General features: G+C 35.9%; 1 protein-coding gene across 1 annotated transcript in view; it reads left to right on the forward strand.

Moving 5' to 3' along the window:
• Positions 1 to 3,274: 3,274 nt before the first annotated feature.
• LOC131039541 (exosome complex exonuclease RRP46 homolog) overlaps positions 3,275 to 14,000 on the forward strand; it is a 77,019-nt gene continuing 66,293 nt past the window's right edge. The window contains exons 1-3 of the mRNA XM_057972326.2: positions 3,275 to 3,486; positions 6,625 to 6,753; positions 6,891 to 7,007. Of these exons, the coding sequence (XP_057828309.1) occupies positions 6,630 to 6,753; positions 6,891 to 7,007 (241 nt within the window). The 5' untranslated portion in view covers positions 3,275 to 3,486; positions 6,625 to 6,629. The remainder of the gene's footprint in view (positions 3,487 to 6,624; positions 6,754 to 6,890; positions 7,008 to 14,000) is intronic.

A 14,000-nucleotide genomic window follows, 5' to 3' on the forward strand; every position in this document is an offset into this window, starting at 1 on the left:
GCTCAACAATCATTTTCTTTGTTAGCATGTCAAAAATCCTCTTTCATTGTATGCCAATCATTTTAACTTCAGCTACTAAAGTATTACATTTTGTATAGGGAATCAAATAAGATGTACAGACAATATGCTAGACCATGTGTATGCTATGCTACATGTTTATAATAATAATTTTCACATCTAGTTTGTCAAACCAATGCAATAGTACACCATTGCAGACAATGACCATTTTTACTTATGATGATAATATGCCATTTGGGGGTTGTTCTTCTACTAAAATAAATCTGCATCCTCCTCCACCTACTCATTGTGGTCAATGACACTCTTAAAATCCAAACGTTATTGACATGCAATTAGTGGTCCTCTTCTACTACTTTGTGTAAGTCAATGTAAAGTGTATATTACACTAGAAAATGTCACTGGAGAACCTCCAACTACAAATTGAGTAGAGTAACAATTGTTCCTCAACTTCTTTGGACAATTTGGTGTAAACTTTGTGTTTTAGCATATAATGTGAATAACCTTCTAATTGCTAATTAAGGACACTAAAGTTGTAGTGAGCTTCACCCCAATGTGTCTTGACATAAAATTTGATTTACATAATCCAAAATTAAAATGGAGAAATTTCTACAACAATCAAGTCCCAAATAGTGTACTAAAGGAAAGCAACTCACTCAACTGCTAAAACTAAATACCAAGAAGTTCGACTAAAGAACACTAGTTGAAAAAGATAAAATTCAACACCAAGCTATTAGAGAAGCTTATAGTGCTTATGATAAAGCAATTAGGCTCATGAAAGGAATCAAAGATGTAGTGCCCACTCTCTTTTTGACTTGTCAGACTCTGTGGTTTTGAGTTTCTGTGTGGCTTAGACCCTATTTGATGTTGGTAGATTTTGACATTGGATATGATGCTTATTATGTCTCATGGATAGTATATATGGTATTCATGTTTTATGATGTATGGATCATCGGATGATGAATTACTTGATGTTGTCTATGATGTTATTTATGTTCAGTTAGACAGATGATTATTTGAGATAGATTATTTATGAGTTTCTTTACGCTTATCGATGTTACTGATTTGACGTATATTACTTATTATCTTCGATGTGCTTGGGTGAAAGGGAAAAGCGCCGCACTACTCTTACGAGTAAGATACATTGCTTCCATTCCCTTTTCATGATATGATGTTATACAGATCATATGTATAAATGCTCGACATATTGTTTATGTAGCTGCAGGTATCGAGCATTGACTCCACCTGAACCTTCAGGTCTGAGTGTGCTCTATGACCCGATGGTAAGGTGAAAAATATGGAGTTATCAGTTAGACCCTTGACATGACCATCGATCATACGGGAACAAGATCCTTGTTAGGTAACTTTGTGGTTGTTGATAGTCTTGTGGTTGTCCGGTCATGTCCTATTAGCCTTTGTGTTTCGTTGGTTTGCAGTTCGTTAGTCTAGGGTGCAATTCTATGTTCATTTAATATTGTGTCAAGAGGACATTAATATTATACATTAATGATTTGATAAATTTAATATATTAATGTTATTAATAAATGGGATATTGTTGCAATGTTATATTAAATTAATTTGTTGAGCTAAATGATTTAAATTAGTTAACTATTTTGAAAACAATTAATTAAAAAGAGAATTAAATATTCATTTTGGTGTTTTTATGTCATGTCCCCACTCTAGCTCAGTCTAGCAGAGACATGTGAGTCAGCTTATTATGGGGTCTTGTAGGCTGACAGGGTTGGACAGAGACCCGGTATGGTTATTCAGTGTTGGAGACTTGGTATTCTAGCAGTTATTGATCAGTTGGGAGACATTCCTTGTTTTTAGGAGGCAGTTCCTACTTTTTAGGAGGTTTGATCATGCCCAAGGTTGGGTCTCCATGAGATGCCTCTTTGGGTTCAGTTTCAGAGAGATTGGGCTTGTTTCCTAAATTTTAGGAGCATCCCTAGATTTTAGGGATGAGACTACCAGTGAATCCTTGATTTCCGACTTCAGTCACAGACAGGTGACAGGATGATTTTAGGGTTTGTAATGTCAGTTGGGCATTTTATGGCTATTTGGGTTATATTTTTAATATTTCCTAAGTTAGCGTTTAATAATTAAATAAGGCTAAGTTGTTAGCCATTTTGGAGTAATAAGGGGATTTTTGGCCTCATCTGGATGCGCACCCTATTGTGTGATAGCTCGTTGGAAAGATCTTGAAATTCTTTAAATCTTTCTCTTTGGTCTCAGGGCAATTCAGTGAGCGGATTTCTGTCTATGAGGAAAAAGGTCATTTTCTAGTAACATGACCACTTTAAAATAAGAAATTATAACATTTCCACTAGACCATGCCACTTGGAGACAATTAGGGTTCGATTTGCAATTGAGAGGGGTTATAAGGGGATAGGAGCTTCATTCTATCATCATCTTTTGCATATTTGACAACTTGTATGAATTTGCTCTGGAGAGCGATTTCTAGACTGGGACGCAAACCCCAGGATTAGGATTGGCTGGGACGTAGCCCTCAGCAATCTTTGGCACCAGACTTATAAGGCATTGTGTGTGGTGATTAAGGACAGAGGCATCAATTCTCAGTAGGGTTTCAGCGTGGCCTACCATCTTTCCAGTGGAGACGTGGTTCATTGCAGCTGGAGGAATGCCATTTGCAGCAAATACACCACGTGGTGTATAGGGTATTGCTTATATTCACTTCCAGTGTATGTGGGGTTGGAGAACATTCTTCATCTTCCAGTTTGACTTTGAATTTGTATGAGAGCTTGGGAAATACATTGGATTCATTGTTTGGCTTTGTAATTCAGACAAATCTGCCTGGTACGATTTGCAATAATTCTGACTTTTGCTGTATACCTCATTTATTTCAGTATTGCTTCATATTTGCTGTTATCTATTCCTTCCTATGCTATTAAACAATCAAAAACACAAAAACAAACAACCCTTTCTGCACTTCTGTCTAGTTCTGTGAGAAAAACTTAAATAAACAGGAAAACAAAATAAAAAATAAAAAAATTACAGCAGGCTAACAGCAAAGATCTATCAGGGATCTTTCATTTTAAATGTACTTATAAAAATCAAATTAATATTTGTTGTTTCAAAATTAAATATGTTAGTGGAGAAGGGAGTTTTAAATATTTGTTGTCTTTTTCAAGTTAGTGAGAGGAATCTTGCATGCAATCTCGTATGAGGAGTTACTTTTCGAAAAATTATATCTCGTACTTTTTCGAAAAAGTAGGAGGAAGAATTTTTTATTCCCATGAAGAAATTCTCCTGTGAATTTTTGGGGAATGGGTTTTGAATTGAACTTAGGGATTTATGAGGGTTCTGGATTTGAATATGGAAAAATAAATGGGTTGTTGAATCTAGTGTAGGATCGAAAGGATTGTAAGGGGCTTTCAGTTCTAGCATTATGGAGGAATTGGTAGATCTCTCTGTAACGCCGAAAACTCTTCATTGAGCGTAGGACTCCAGGTTGGATTCATTCTTGGTCTTGTTTATTTTTCAGTAGATTTTTATGATGTATGTTTCCAATTGGATTGTGCTTTTGAGCTTTCCCCTGTCTCGCTTTGAATTCCTTTCCAAAAATTTTAGTTCCTATCAGTATTGAAATTATCATTGTTTGAAAAAAACTTGCTTGTGAGTTCATAATTTGCATTGCCTTTTAATCTTTCGCAAATTTAAGTCATTTTGGTCTCTGTAATGTGCTGATTTTTGGAAACGATGCACATGCATTCTTTATTCCCTGCTTGTTGCTGAAATTTGGGATGCACCTTTCTTTTTATTATAGATTGATGTTATATGTATGCCCTATTCATTGATTGAATATTTGAACTTGTATGATCTTTGTTAACTGAATGTAAATCGGTGTGCAAGTTCGCTGCAATCCTGTTTTGCGTATTGTCCAATGTTTTGCTGGTTGCCTTAATGTCGTATTGGTTATTGACAATATCCCATTGTTCCTTGCCATGAATTAATATAGGTATGTGTTTTCCTTTCTACCATAGTCATGATTTGTTAATGCACTTTTATTGATAGATTACCATCAGTATGCATTTGTTTAGCATTCAATAATTACCGTGTTGTTCTATTTGTATTTGATCATAGTTGTATTGACCGATCAAATGATCGATATATAGACCCTTGACATCGATTAATTGAAATCAATGTTTTCCTTGTCAACTAGTTTTGTAACAGGTTTGTACCTAGATTGTCTCCTTGCCGTGAGTTGGGCATCACACTGATCGTTTTCTTTTCCTCTGTATCCATTTTGTTTTGGCTCATATTTTACCTCATTGTTCGATTCTCATTTTCGGCAAGTATCCTTGTTAGCCGATTTCTAATCGGTATGAACCCATAGTATAATGTTGTTGTTTCTTAAACTTGGTGGGCTCTTTTCTATATACCGATTGATATCGGTATTCTCTCCCTTAAATATCGATTGGTATATAATCGAAACTTGCTCTATATTGTTACTTTTCGAAAGGATTTTATGGCATTACTTCCCACACCGTTTCTGTGCATATAACAAACTCCTCCTTGACAACTTTGCCTATTTGGTAATGCGAATTAGTAGCATTGCGAATCGTAGGTATATCTATTCATTTATATTTGGATGGTAAAGTGATTACGTATGTATTTGGGTGCAAATATATATATATATATTATTTTATCCTTGTTTGCAGAAATATATATACATATATATGTACATGTTTGTACACTCTTAGATTTACGTATGTTTTTTTTCTCATAAAATCTCTTGTATGTTCTTAAACATTTGAAGATCCCGAACTTAGTAAATGAATTATAGTTTCTCGCGATGTTATTTTGGCTTATACTAGTTATATCATGTGAATTTTGAGGTATCAAAAGGGTTATTGAAGATCGAGTAATGAGATTTATTAATAGTTAAAAATTAATTAGGAATTAGTTTGAATGTATTACCTGAAGGATTCCTTGTATTTGCTTTTGTATCTTTTGTGCGATATGACGATTAGCTATCATAGTTGGAATCACGAGAATGTTGTTTTATGTTTTGTTTTGGTTCTAGAGGCCAAGGGAATGTTTGAGTCGTCTATAGCATATGGATATTCTTTGTTTCTAATGTAATGTGTTTAGTGTCTTGTATGCCTTTTGTGCTAGTTGGTCATTCCTTGTCTGCATTGCACTTCTTGTTTTGTAACCTTGTATTTAGCAGGTAAGTCAAGTCTTGCTATGGTTGAGACCTTGTCATCTCATGTATTTGGGTGTCATAGGCCTTGTGATGTATTTTGAATTCCTAGGTGCAAGTCAAGGGGGAGTGGCTCTCATTAGGGGCCAAAACCCAAAGTGGTCGCCAGGGTAACTCAATGAGGGTTTTGTAATCAAGTGGAAATCTAACTAATGAACTTGGGTGGGTAGTTAGGTCACATTAAAAAGATTAATTGTTGCCTCTCTTACTTTCAAATACTTGTTTAGGTTTGAGGTAAGTAGAGAAGGCCTAGAATGGCGTCCACCAATCTCGTCCCTTCGAAAGGTTGGTGTGGTCTACAAGCGTTTGTATGGGGTTTGAGGGTCGGTAGAGGTCACCAGGGTAACCCAGGATGGGGGTCGAGACCTGGTGAAGACTCACCAGGGTAACCCATGATAACCTAGTGATGACACTCTTCCCTATTGCATACCTAGTGGTCTCATATGTTATTTATTTTTCCATGATTGCTTTGGGGCCTCTGGAATTGGTTGGTTTTCTTATGAGTCTCTTGTGATTATTATTTTATGAGTCTCTTGTGAATATAACCTTGCGAGTCTCTTGTGCGTCATGTGTGTACCCTCATATGCTTGCTTTTGTCTTGTGGGTCTGGTTGATATCTCCTAGCACGGGGGGTGGACCTTATGGTACTGCATGGTTGGGTGGAATGCTATTCGCACCCATTGGGTTTTGTTCGTCCTGCATCATGTTCGTGATAGCTCGTGGAAAGATTGAAGACTTTCATATTGATGCAAATCTATGTATTTATTCCTTTATTGTACTCTAGGAGATCATATCCTTATTAATGCATTATAATGTAATTTTATGATCATATGTATATTCTCTTGACAATGTACTGCGCATCATGATCATTTGTAATAAACGATGTTATAATATTTTAATGATGATTCTTATGGTTTTATATGTTGGATTTATGTGAAAATACTTAATTAATGACGTTGTGAGACCTTAAGACTTTTGCTGGATTATTTGTTCATCTCATTCTTCTAACTTGTTGTGGAATGTATCTCAATGCTTACATATAATTTATTTATTTTTTATTTTTTGAAAATTATTTACATTTTCGTTGATTTATTTGTTTAAATAGAAATTAGAAATTTTGACCATTTCACATGAGAGCCATTTCACTTTGTCTACTTGCCCCAAAACCATAAATTGTTGCACATGCGGTTATCACATTCTAAAATAATTCTTCTTACATTTACTTTTCGTCTCTTGTTATTAAAAAAGCTTTGTTTATTTAATAATAATAACGGTAATAAATAATTTCGAATTCTGTTTAACCTCTCAACTCGAAACTTTTCATTTATTCGGTTTACATTCCTTAAACCTTCTGTAAAATCTTTGTCCTCAACGAGCTGTAGGAGCAATGGCGACTCCAATGGACACAGAAATGCCAAGGCCAGATGGTCGATCACCCAACGAGCTGAGAACCCTTGTTTCTTCCAGAGCTCTGCTTCACAGAGCCCACGGCTCCGCCCGCTGGTCTCAAGGTACTATTCATTTTTTTTCTCTCTCTTTCCTCATCAAGTAACTTGAAACTCAAGGTAATAAGTATTACTTGATATATTCCGTGTAATTAGGCATTGAGAGCAGATAAGATTTAATACTTGCTTCGGGTCTGTTGCAGATAACACAATCGTGCTGGCTGCCGTCTATGGTCCCAAAGGAGGAGCCGCTGGAAAAATGGAGAACCCAGAGAAAGCCACGCTTGAAGTTATTTGGAAGCCCAAGACCGGACAAGCAGGTCAGTAATGGGAATCTCGTTATCTATTTCATCTTTCTTTATTTTTTCGTTATCTCCCTTTTTTGGGCAACCTTTGGTACAGTTGCTATCACCGAGGGTGGAAATTTACTGGAAGTTACACCCAGCGAATAGGATGTAATTTTGTACTCGATTTCAACCGTTTATTGTCTTTTGGGCTTTGAACTTGCAGCTCTGGTATAAGAGCTTCGAGGCTTTGCTACTTGAGTTCATCATGTTCAACCCTATTCTTTATGCTTATATACGTTTTCCCCTTTTCTTAATTCTTTTTTCTTTTCTATCAGCGAGGATTAAAAACAGGGACCCATTATTTATAAAGTCAATTGGAAGAAAACTTGAAAGATATGAAAACATTGAAACAGTGAGAGTCTTAAAACCATAGTATAGATACTCTGGGTTTGGCGTGGACTCGAGAGGTCCATTTTGGGCTTGCAAATAGTGGGCAAATTAAAATAACCAAGCTTGTCGAAAACCCTCTAAAAATTAACAAAAACTGAAAAACAGAAAAACAGAAGTGGGCTATTATAGCGAGTGAGGCTTTCATTGAGTACTATGTTTCTTGAATTTAGGTAGATGACTTAAGTTTTAGCTAGACTCATTGAGTTTTCACCAGACTTGCCAAGTCTCATAATCATGAACTAAACAGACCAAGAATGCAATTGCTAGAGTCTGGAAGGAATACCCAATGATGTATACTGTTTACACAGTTCCATAAATGTGGTGCTGACGTACTGATCCCCAAAGAGGCGCATTGAGATGATTGCCTGCAAGCAACAACTGGAAAATAGAATTCTGATACAACAAATATCTGTGTAGAATTCAAAGCAAAATGAACGTATGGACAAAACAGATCAAAAGTGTTAGTGCCATAGTTTGGAAACAGTACCCAGCGACTTTAAATTATAGCTTTCAAATGATGTAAATCATATATATAGTTTCCCTAAAACCCAATGGTGAAGTACCGATTTCCAAAGAGGTGCATCAAACTGATTGGCTGTAAGGAATGGTTGAAAAATGTAGTTATGATACAACAAATGGCTTTGGAGGATCCAAGGCAAAATGAGTGACGCTGCAAATTCTTTCTGTCACTCTTATGTGATTTTTGAATGGCAATTAGAATTGAATTGTTTGCACAACCACATATATTATCCCTTAGCAAACCTAACACTCAGGAAGTTTGTAACTACGACATCTGACCATAAAACTTTTCTATCAGATGATATAAAATAAATCTTTGTTCCCTGACCCTGAGCACTAAAAACAGAATGTGCTTTATGTTTGCCAATTGTGTTAACTTGCATATCTACATTTATTGTTGTGCATATAACCGACATTCAATGAGGCATTTTGTCAAACAATCCAGAGGTGCTGATATTATGAAAAATAGGTTTACCATTGCAGTGTATCTGACAAAACCCACAATGCTTAAGTTTATTGTAGCTCTGTACCAAGTTTTAAGAGTTCTCGATTTTGGACACAATAGGTTTACCCTTGCAAATGTTGTCTTTGCACTTCTCCAATTCAATTTTCCTTAAAATCTTGAAGCAAGATTGTTTTGTGCATACCTACATGATATGAAGCCACTCTTTATTAAAAAGATTAATTTTATGGTTCACACACTTATTTATAGCCAAATCCTTGGCCCATGTCTACCAGGGCAGTCCCAATTACCAGACAAATATCCACATATGTTTGTTATTGTATAGATGTCTCTGCCTTTTTCGAAAGCAACAAGCTTGGCACAAGTCGGGAGCATGTTATTAGCGGGCCAGGAGTCTATCTTTGCACCTGTGTTCCTAAACACAGCAAACAATTTGAGGTATAACATGATTCTCAGAGGTTAGAGCTATTGATGTTTTTTACATCAAAGAACATCCTCAAAGATTGCAAAAGACAGACCAAGGATCTTGGAGGTCAAAAACATTGAACTGTCCAGAGTTGAAGAAAATATTTAACTCTTCCTATGCTTTAGTTATAATCGGGGCTTCAAAGTCTTAGTACTATCTTTCAAATTCTTTGGAGTGACAGAGATTTCAATAGTTGTAGACTGTGGTTTTTATAGTGAAACATCATTATCTACACTTTGCCCTCTTCTTATGATTTCATATGATGTAGTTCCTTCTTCCAACATCTAAGCCATGTGTCACATAAATCCTGGGCTTGTATATATAAAAGTGCGTATGTGTTTATTATTTAATAAATCTTTAGTGAGATTCTTTCATTAAGATTTCAGATTTCTATGTATCTTGTCAAACCCTCTTTTCTTCCATTATTTGATTTTAAGATATTAGTTTGAGAGTTGAATATACCGGAGAATGTAGAGAAACATTGAATAGTGATTGAGAATGGCTCTGTATGCCTCATTTGTTAGTCAATACAAATTATTTTAAGGATGACACTAAAGCTTGCTCGTGTATGTGTCTTGTAGGAGTAGTTGAAACACTTGGACCATGGGTGGGAGAGACGAAAACAAAAACATACATGTTTCAAGCTTGGTTTGATAAGCCCATGTAACTTATGTTCTATAATGTTTTTATTATATACTACAACATCTTGAATGTATGTGTGAATCAATTGTCATTCTTTTGTTTTATTTTTTTCCCAAATTAAAAGGATTCTATTAACTAAATAGAGAAATATAAGAAAGTACTAAGAGACCAAATCACTAGGTAGATTAGATGGACCATCCAACTGCTGATAAGCATAGAAAATGATGTAGATAATTGATATTAAACAAAGGAGTGGAAGACTCCTTAAATAGGTGATTACAAAAGATCTTTCTATGGCGGAAATGATTGAGAACTAAAAAAGGTAAAAGAAAGTTACTAAAAACTAACTAAACGACTTAAATGACCATTATAAGTTAAATATAACAATATTACTTTAATACCCTCCCTTAATGGTCATTTTACTAACTACACCAAGTTTGCCCCTAAATTTGAAAAAATTGTCCTAAATTTGAAAAAATTGTTCGGATTTAGGGACTTGGTAAGAATGTTTGCAGTCTGATCCTCAGTTGAAAGCATAGTTCTAGGACTCGCCAGGACTCGCCAAGTCCTGAGCCTAGTGACCCTAGCCGAGTCTCAAGGACTCGTGACTCTCCAGGACTTGCTCTAAGCAAAAATCACTAGAAATTGGTTTTTTTGCCGAGTTTTGCCGAGTTTTTGTCGAGTCTTGTCGATTTTTTGCCGAGTCCCAAGTTGGGTCAGCCTTGCCGAGTCCGCACCGAGTCCGAGTCTCGTTTCTTTGGTTGAAAGTTGAAACATATTGCAACATCACTGATCCATCTTCAACAAGTCATATTAAGTGACAATGAAGCTCTACATGTTTTGTACACTCGTTGAAGACTGGATTTTTGACAAGATTTAACACCTCTTGGTTTTCATAAAACAAGGGTGAAGGCCCTACTTGAGACATTTTCATGTCATAAAGTATCTTCCGAAGCCATAATGTCTCACATGCTGCTTTGATAGTTCCTCAATACGCTGCTTCTGTAAAGGAAAAAGCTGCTGTCTGTTGCCTCTTACTGGTCCATGTGATTGTACCTGTACCAAGACTGAAAACACATCCAGAAGTAGACTTCCAGTTTTCAACAAAACTTGCCAAATCTGAATTTGTAAAACCAATCAGCTAAGGATCTTTGCTTCTACTGTACAGGATGCCAAAGTCAAGTGTATCTTTCACATATCTCAGTGCTCACTTCGCTGCAGCCCAATATTTTTCCTTAGGGGCTGCCATGAAACAAGAAATGTAACTCACAAACATAACTTAAATTAGGTCTAATGGCTGTAAGATAGATGAGGCTGCCTACTAGTAGCCTGAAAGTTGACTCATTGACCATTGGTGAGTCTGATTTGGTTGAAAGTTTCAGCCCTTTCACCATAGGTGTAGATGAGATTTTGCAATCTGTCATTTTGAACCTGTTTAGCAACTCTTGGCATATTTAGATTGAGAAATAAAAATACTACCACCTGTTTGCCAAACTTCTACACCTAAACGATAATTTAGAAGGCCTAAATCTATCATATCAAAAGCCTAACACAAATTCAATTTGATTTGCTCAAGCAAATGTGCCCTCCTATTAGTATTGATAATATTATCCAGAAAGAAGACAAGAAGAATGATATTACTACTAGTGCTTTTGACGTATAAATTGGGATTTGAAGGGCTTTGTTGAAAACCTTGTGCATACAAATACCTGTCAATCTTTATGTACTAGGCTTTGGGGGCCTCCTTTAAGCCATAAAGGGCCTTAACTAGTCAACTTACTTGATGCTCTCTGCTTGCAACTTTAAAACCTTGAGGCTGCATCATGTATACTTCTTCCTCTTAGAAGGCACTCTTCACATCCACTTGATGGATTTTCTAGCCAAACTGTGCTATAATGGCTAGAACAAGATGGATGGTGATCATCTTCGCTATAGGAGCAAAGGTTTGCTCATAGTCTATGCCTTCTCTTTGCGAGAATCCTTTAACCACCAACTGTGCTTTGTATTTGTCAAGGCTTCCATCAGCTTTGTACACCCATTTGCAACCAATGGGTCTCTTCCCTGGTGGAAGATTTGAAAAAACCCAAGTATTGCTCTTTAAAAGACTATGATGTTCAAATTCTATAGCCTTCTCCCATCTAGGTTTACCTTTTACCTTTGAATAATCTTGGGGCTCATAAACATTCTGAATGTTGGCCATAAGAGCAGAGTTCACTGTACTTTTCTTGCTCTTGCCATTGGATGATGTACTCTCAACCAGTTCATTATCCCAAACATCACCAACCACAAGGTCAGAATTGTCAGAATCGTCCCCCCTTTAGGTGGAGCTAAAGGAAGTTGAATACCCGAGTCTTTAGTCTACAGAGGCTGATCTTTAGGACTCTTGATGTTAGAAGAGATCAGAAAAGGCCCACCTTCTTCATCAATAAAACATCTTTGCTGAAGGTTAGATGATCGGTATCCACATTAATCAGCCGATAGGCCTTATGATTGTCACTGTATCTTGTAAGCATCAACTTTTGACTTTTGGAATGCAGTTTGCTTCTTGTAGCATCTGGAATCCAAATGTATGCAGTGGAATCAAAAACCTTAAGATGTCTGATTCTTGGTTTCCTCCTAGACCAAGCTTCCTCTGGGTGTCATCTTATTGACGGCCTGTGTGGGAGACCTGTTAAGAAGGTATACTGCAGTGTAAACTGCCTCAACCCAGAACTTCTTTGGAACACTCCTATTCTCCAACATACATTTGGCTATTTCCGTAATGGTACAATTTTTTTTCTTAACAACACCATTCTGTTGAGGGGTATAGGGTGTGGTAAGTTGATGTTTGATAATGTTTTTAGAACAAAAGTCAATGAATTCGTGGGATCATAACTCATTGTGATGTCCCCATCAATTTTAGATAAACAAAAATATCTGATTACCTTTACTGTTACACGAGCAAGGACAAGAAGCCCTGATACATCATGTCTAATAATGACTACAAGAGGAACCAGATCTTTGAACCACCGATTCTAATATTTATTTGTTAAATCGAGTGAGATTGGCATATGATTAAACAAATGTGCTGTCCTTGACGATATAAACAGTAGAATTATTATATATAATTATCAGGCGAAATTCATGGTGCGAACTATCAACTATTATAAGCGGAGAAATTATATATTGAATACTGCCGCTGTGTCTTGAATACCATCACAAGCATGCATAATTGCCTATCAATATCTTCCTACACGAGTTGTGATGATCAATAGCAAGTTACGAAACAGTAATGTAAACACCACCGATCACTATTAAGAATTATCAGCGATTAGACATCAATAATTAGGTAGCGTTTGGGTGGTTAAGAAGAGATGCATCTATAAAGAATAGAGTGCTTATCGAAGAGGTGTGACTTTTGATAGGGGTTTCTGAGAGACAACAATCATTGGGTCATAGGGACTGAACAGGATACTCATCGATAAGGGATCAGATTGATCAACAATAAATAATTCATATACCTACATAAAGAAGAGATGCCAGGAACAGGGATCATCCTCTTATCTTCAGATCAATATAAAGTTCATATTTAAATAATAGCATATAGCGATAATATGTGCTACATATTCATAGCTGTCACTACTTGAAGTTAAAATTACAAGAATTAATTACCAAGTCAATATCATAACAATCACTCATTTACGTCAGCACTTTATCTCAGTAGTACATTCATAAGTTCAATATCTACCTATATTTGCACACTTGTATCGACTATATTGTGGTGAAGATATATTATTCCACATAGACATTATTGTGGACCTAAAATAATATCCATTTTATATCTGAATTATGGTTGGGTAATATACGCCTTTTAAAATTGTCATCACTGATCATTAGAATAGAAAGAAGTCTCACTGTAATTTTGGAATTTAGGCAAAAATTTTAGGAACCCATACAAGGGGACATTACACTCACCCCCATTATCTGATCTAAGAGTGATGATTGGACATCTTGACTATTTTTCAACTAAGGCTTTAAACTTCTGAAATTCATTAAACACATCTGATTTTGCTTTGAGGAAAAACAATCACTTTTTCCCACTAAAATCATCAACAAACAAGAGAAAATACCTGGCACCATGTAATGTCCCCACTTTGAAATAGAATTCAATGGTAAATAATAATAATAAAATTAAAATTCAAAAGAATAAAAATTAAATAAAAAATAAAAATATAAAAGAATATAATTAAGTATAATTTAAATTTGATTAAGTTAATGAATGGTCAAAAGACATGGAATGAAAAGTTGTGACTCCCTCAAACATGAGATATAAAAGGGAGAAGAGAACCTCATTTGAGAGGGGGATAATTTGGGAATCAGAAGTGCAGATCTGATAATCAGAGAAATAATGAAGAGTTGCACTCTTTCAAAGGGTGCTAATGGTGAAAGGGTGTGTCTCTTGCCAAAGGGCATACATGATGAAGAAGTGTGACCTCTCCCTCATGTT

The sequence above is a fragment of the Cryptomeria japonica genome, chromosome 5 (genome assembly GCF_030272615.1).
Source record: "Cryptomeria japonica chromosome 5, Sugi_1.0, whole genome shotgun sequence".
NCBI classification, from domain to species: Eukaryota; Viridiplantae; Streptophyta; class Pinopsida; order Cupressales; family Cupressaceae; genus Cryptomeria; species Cryptomeria japonica.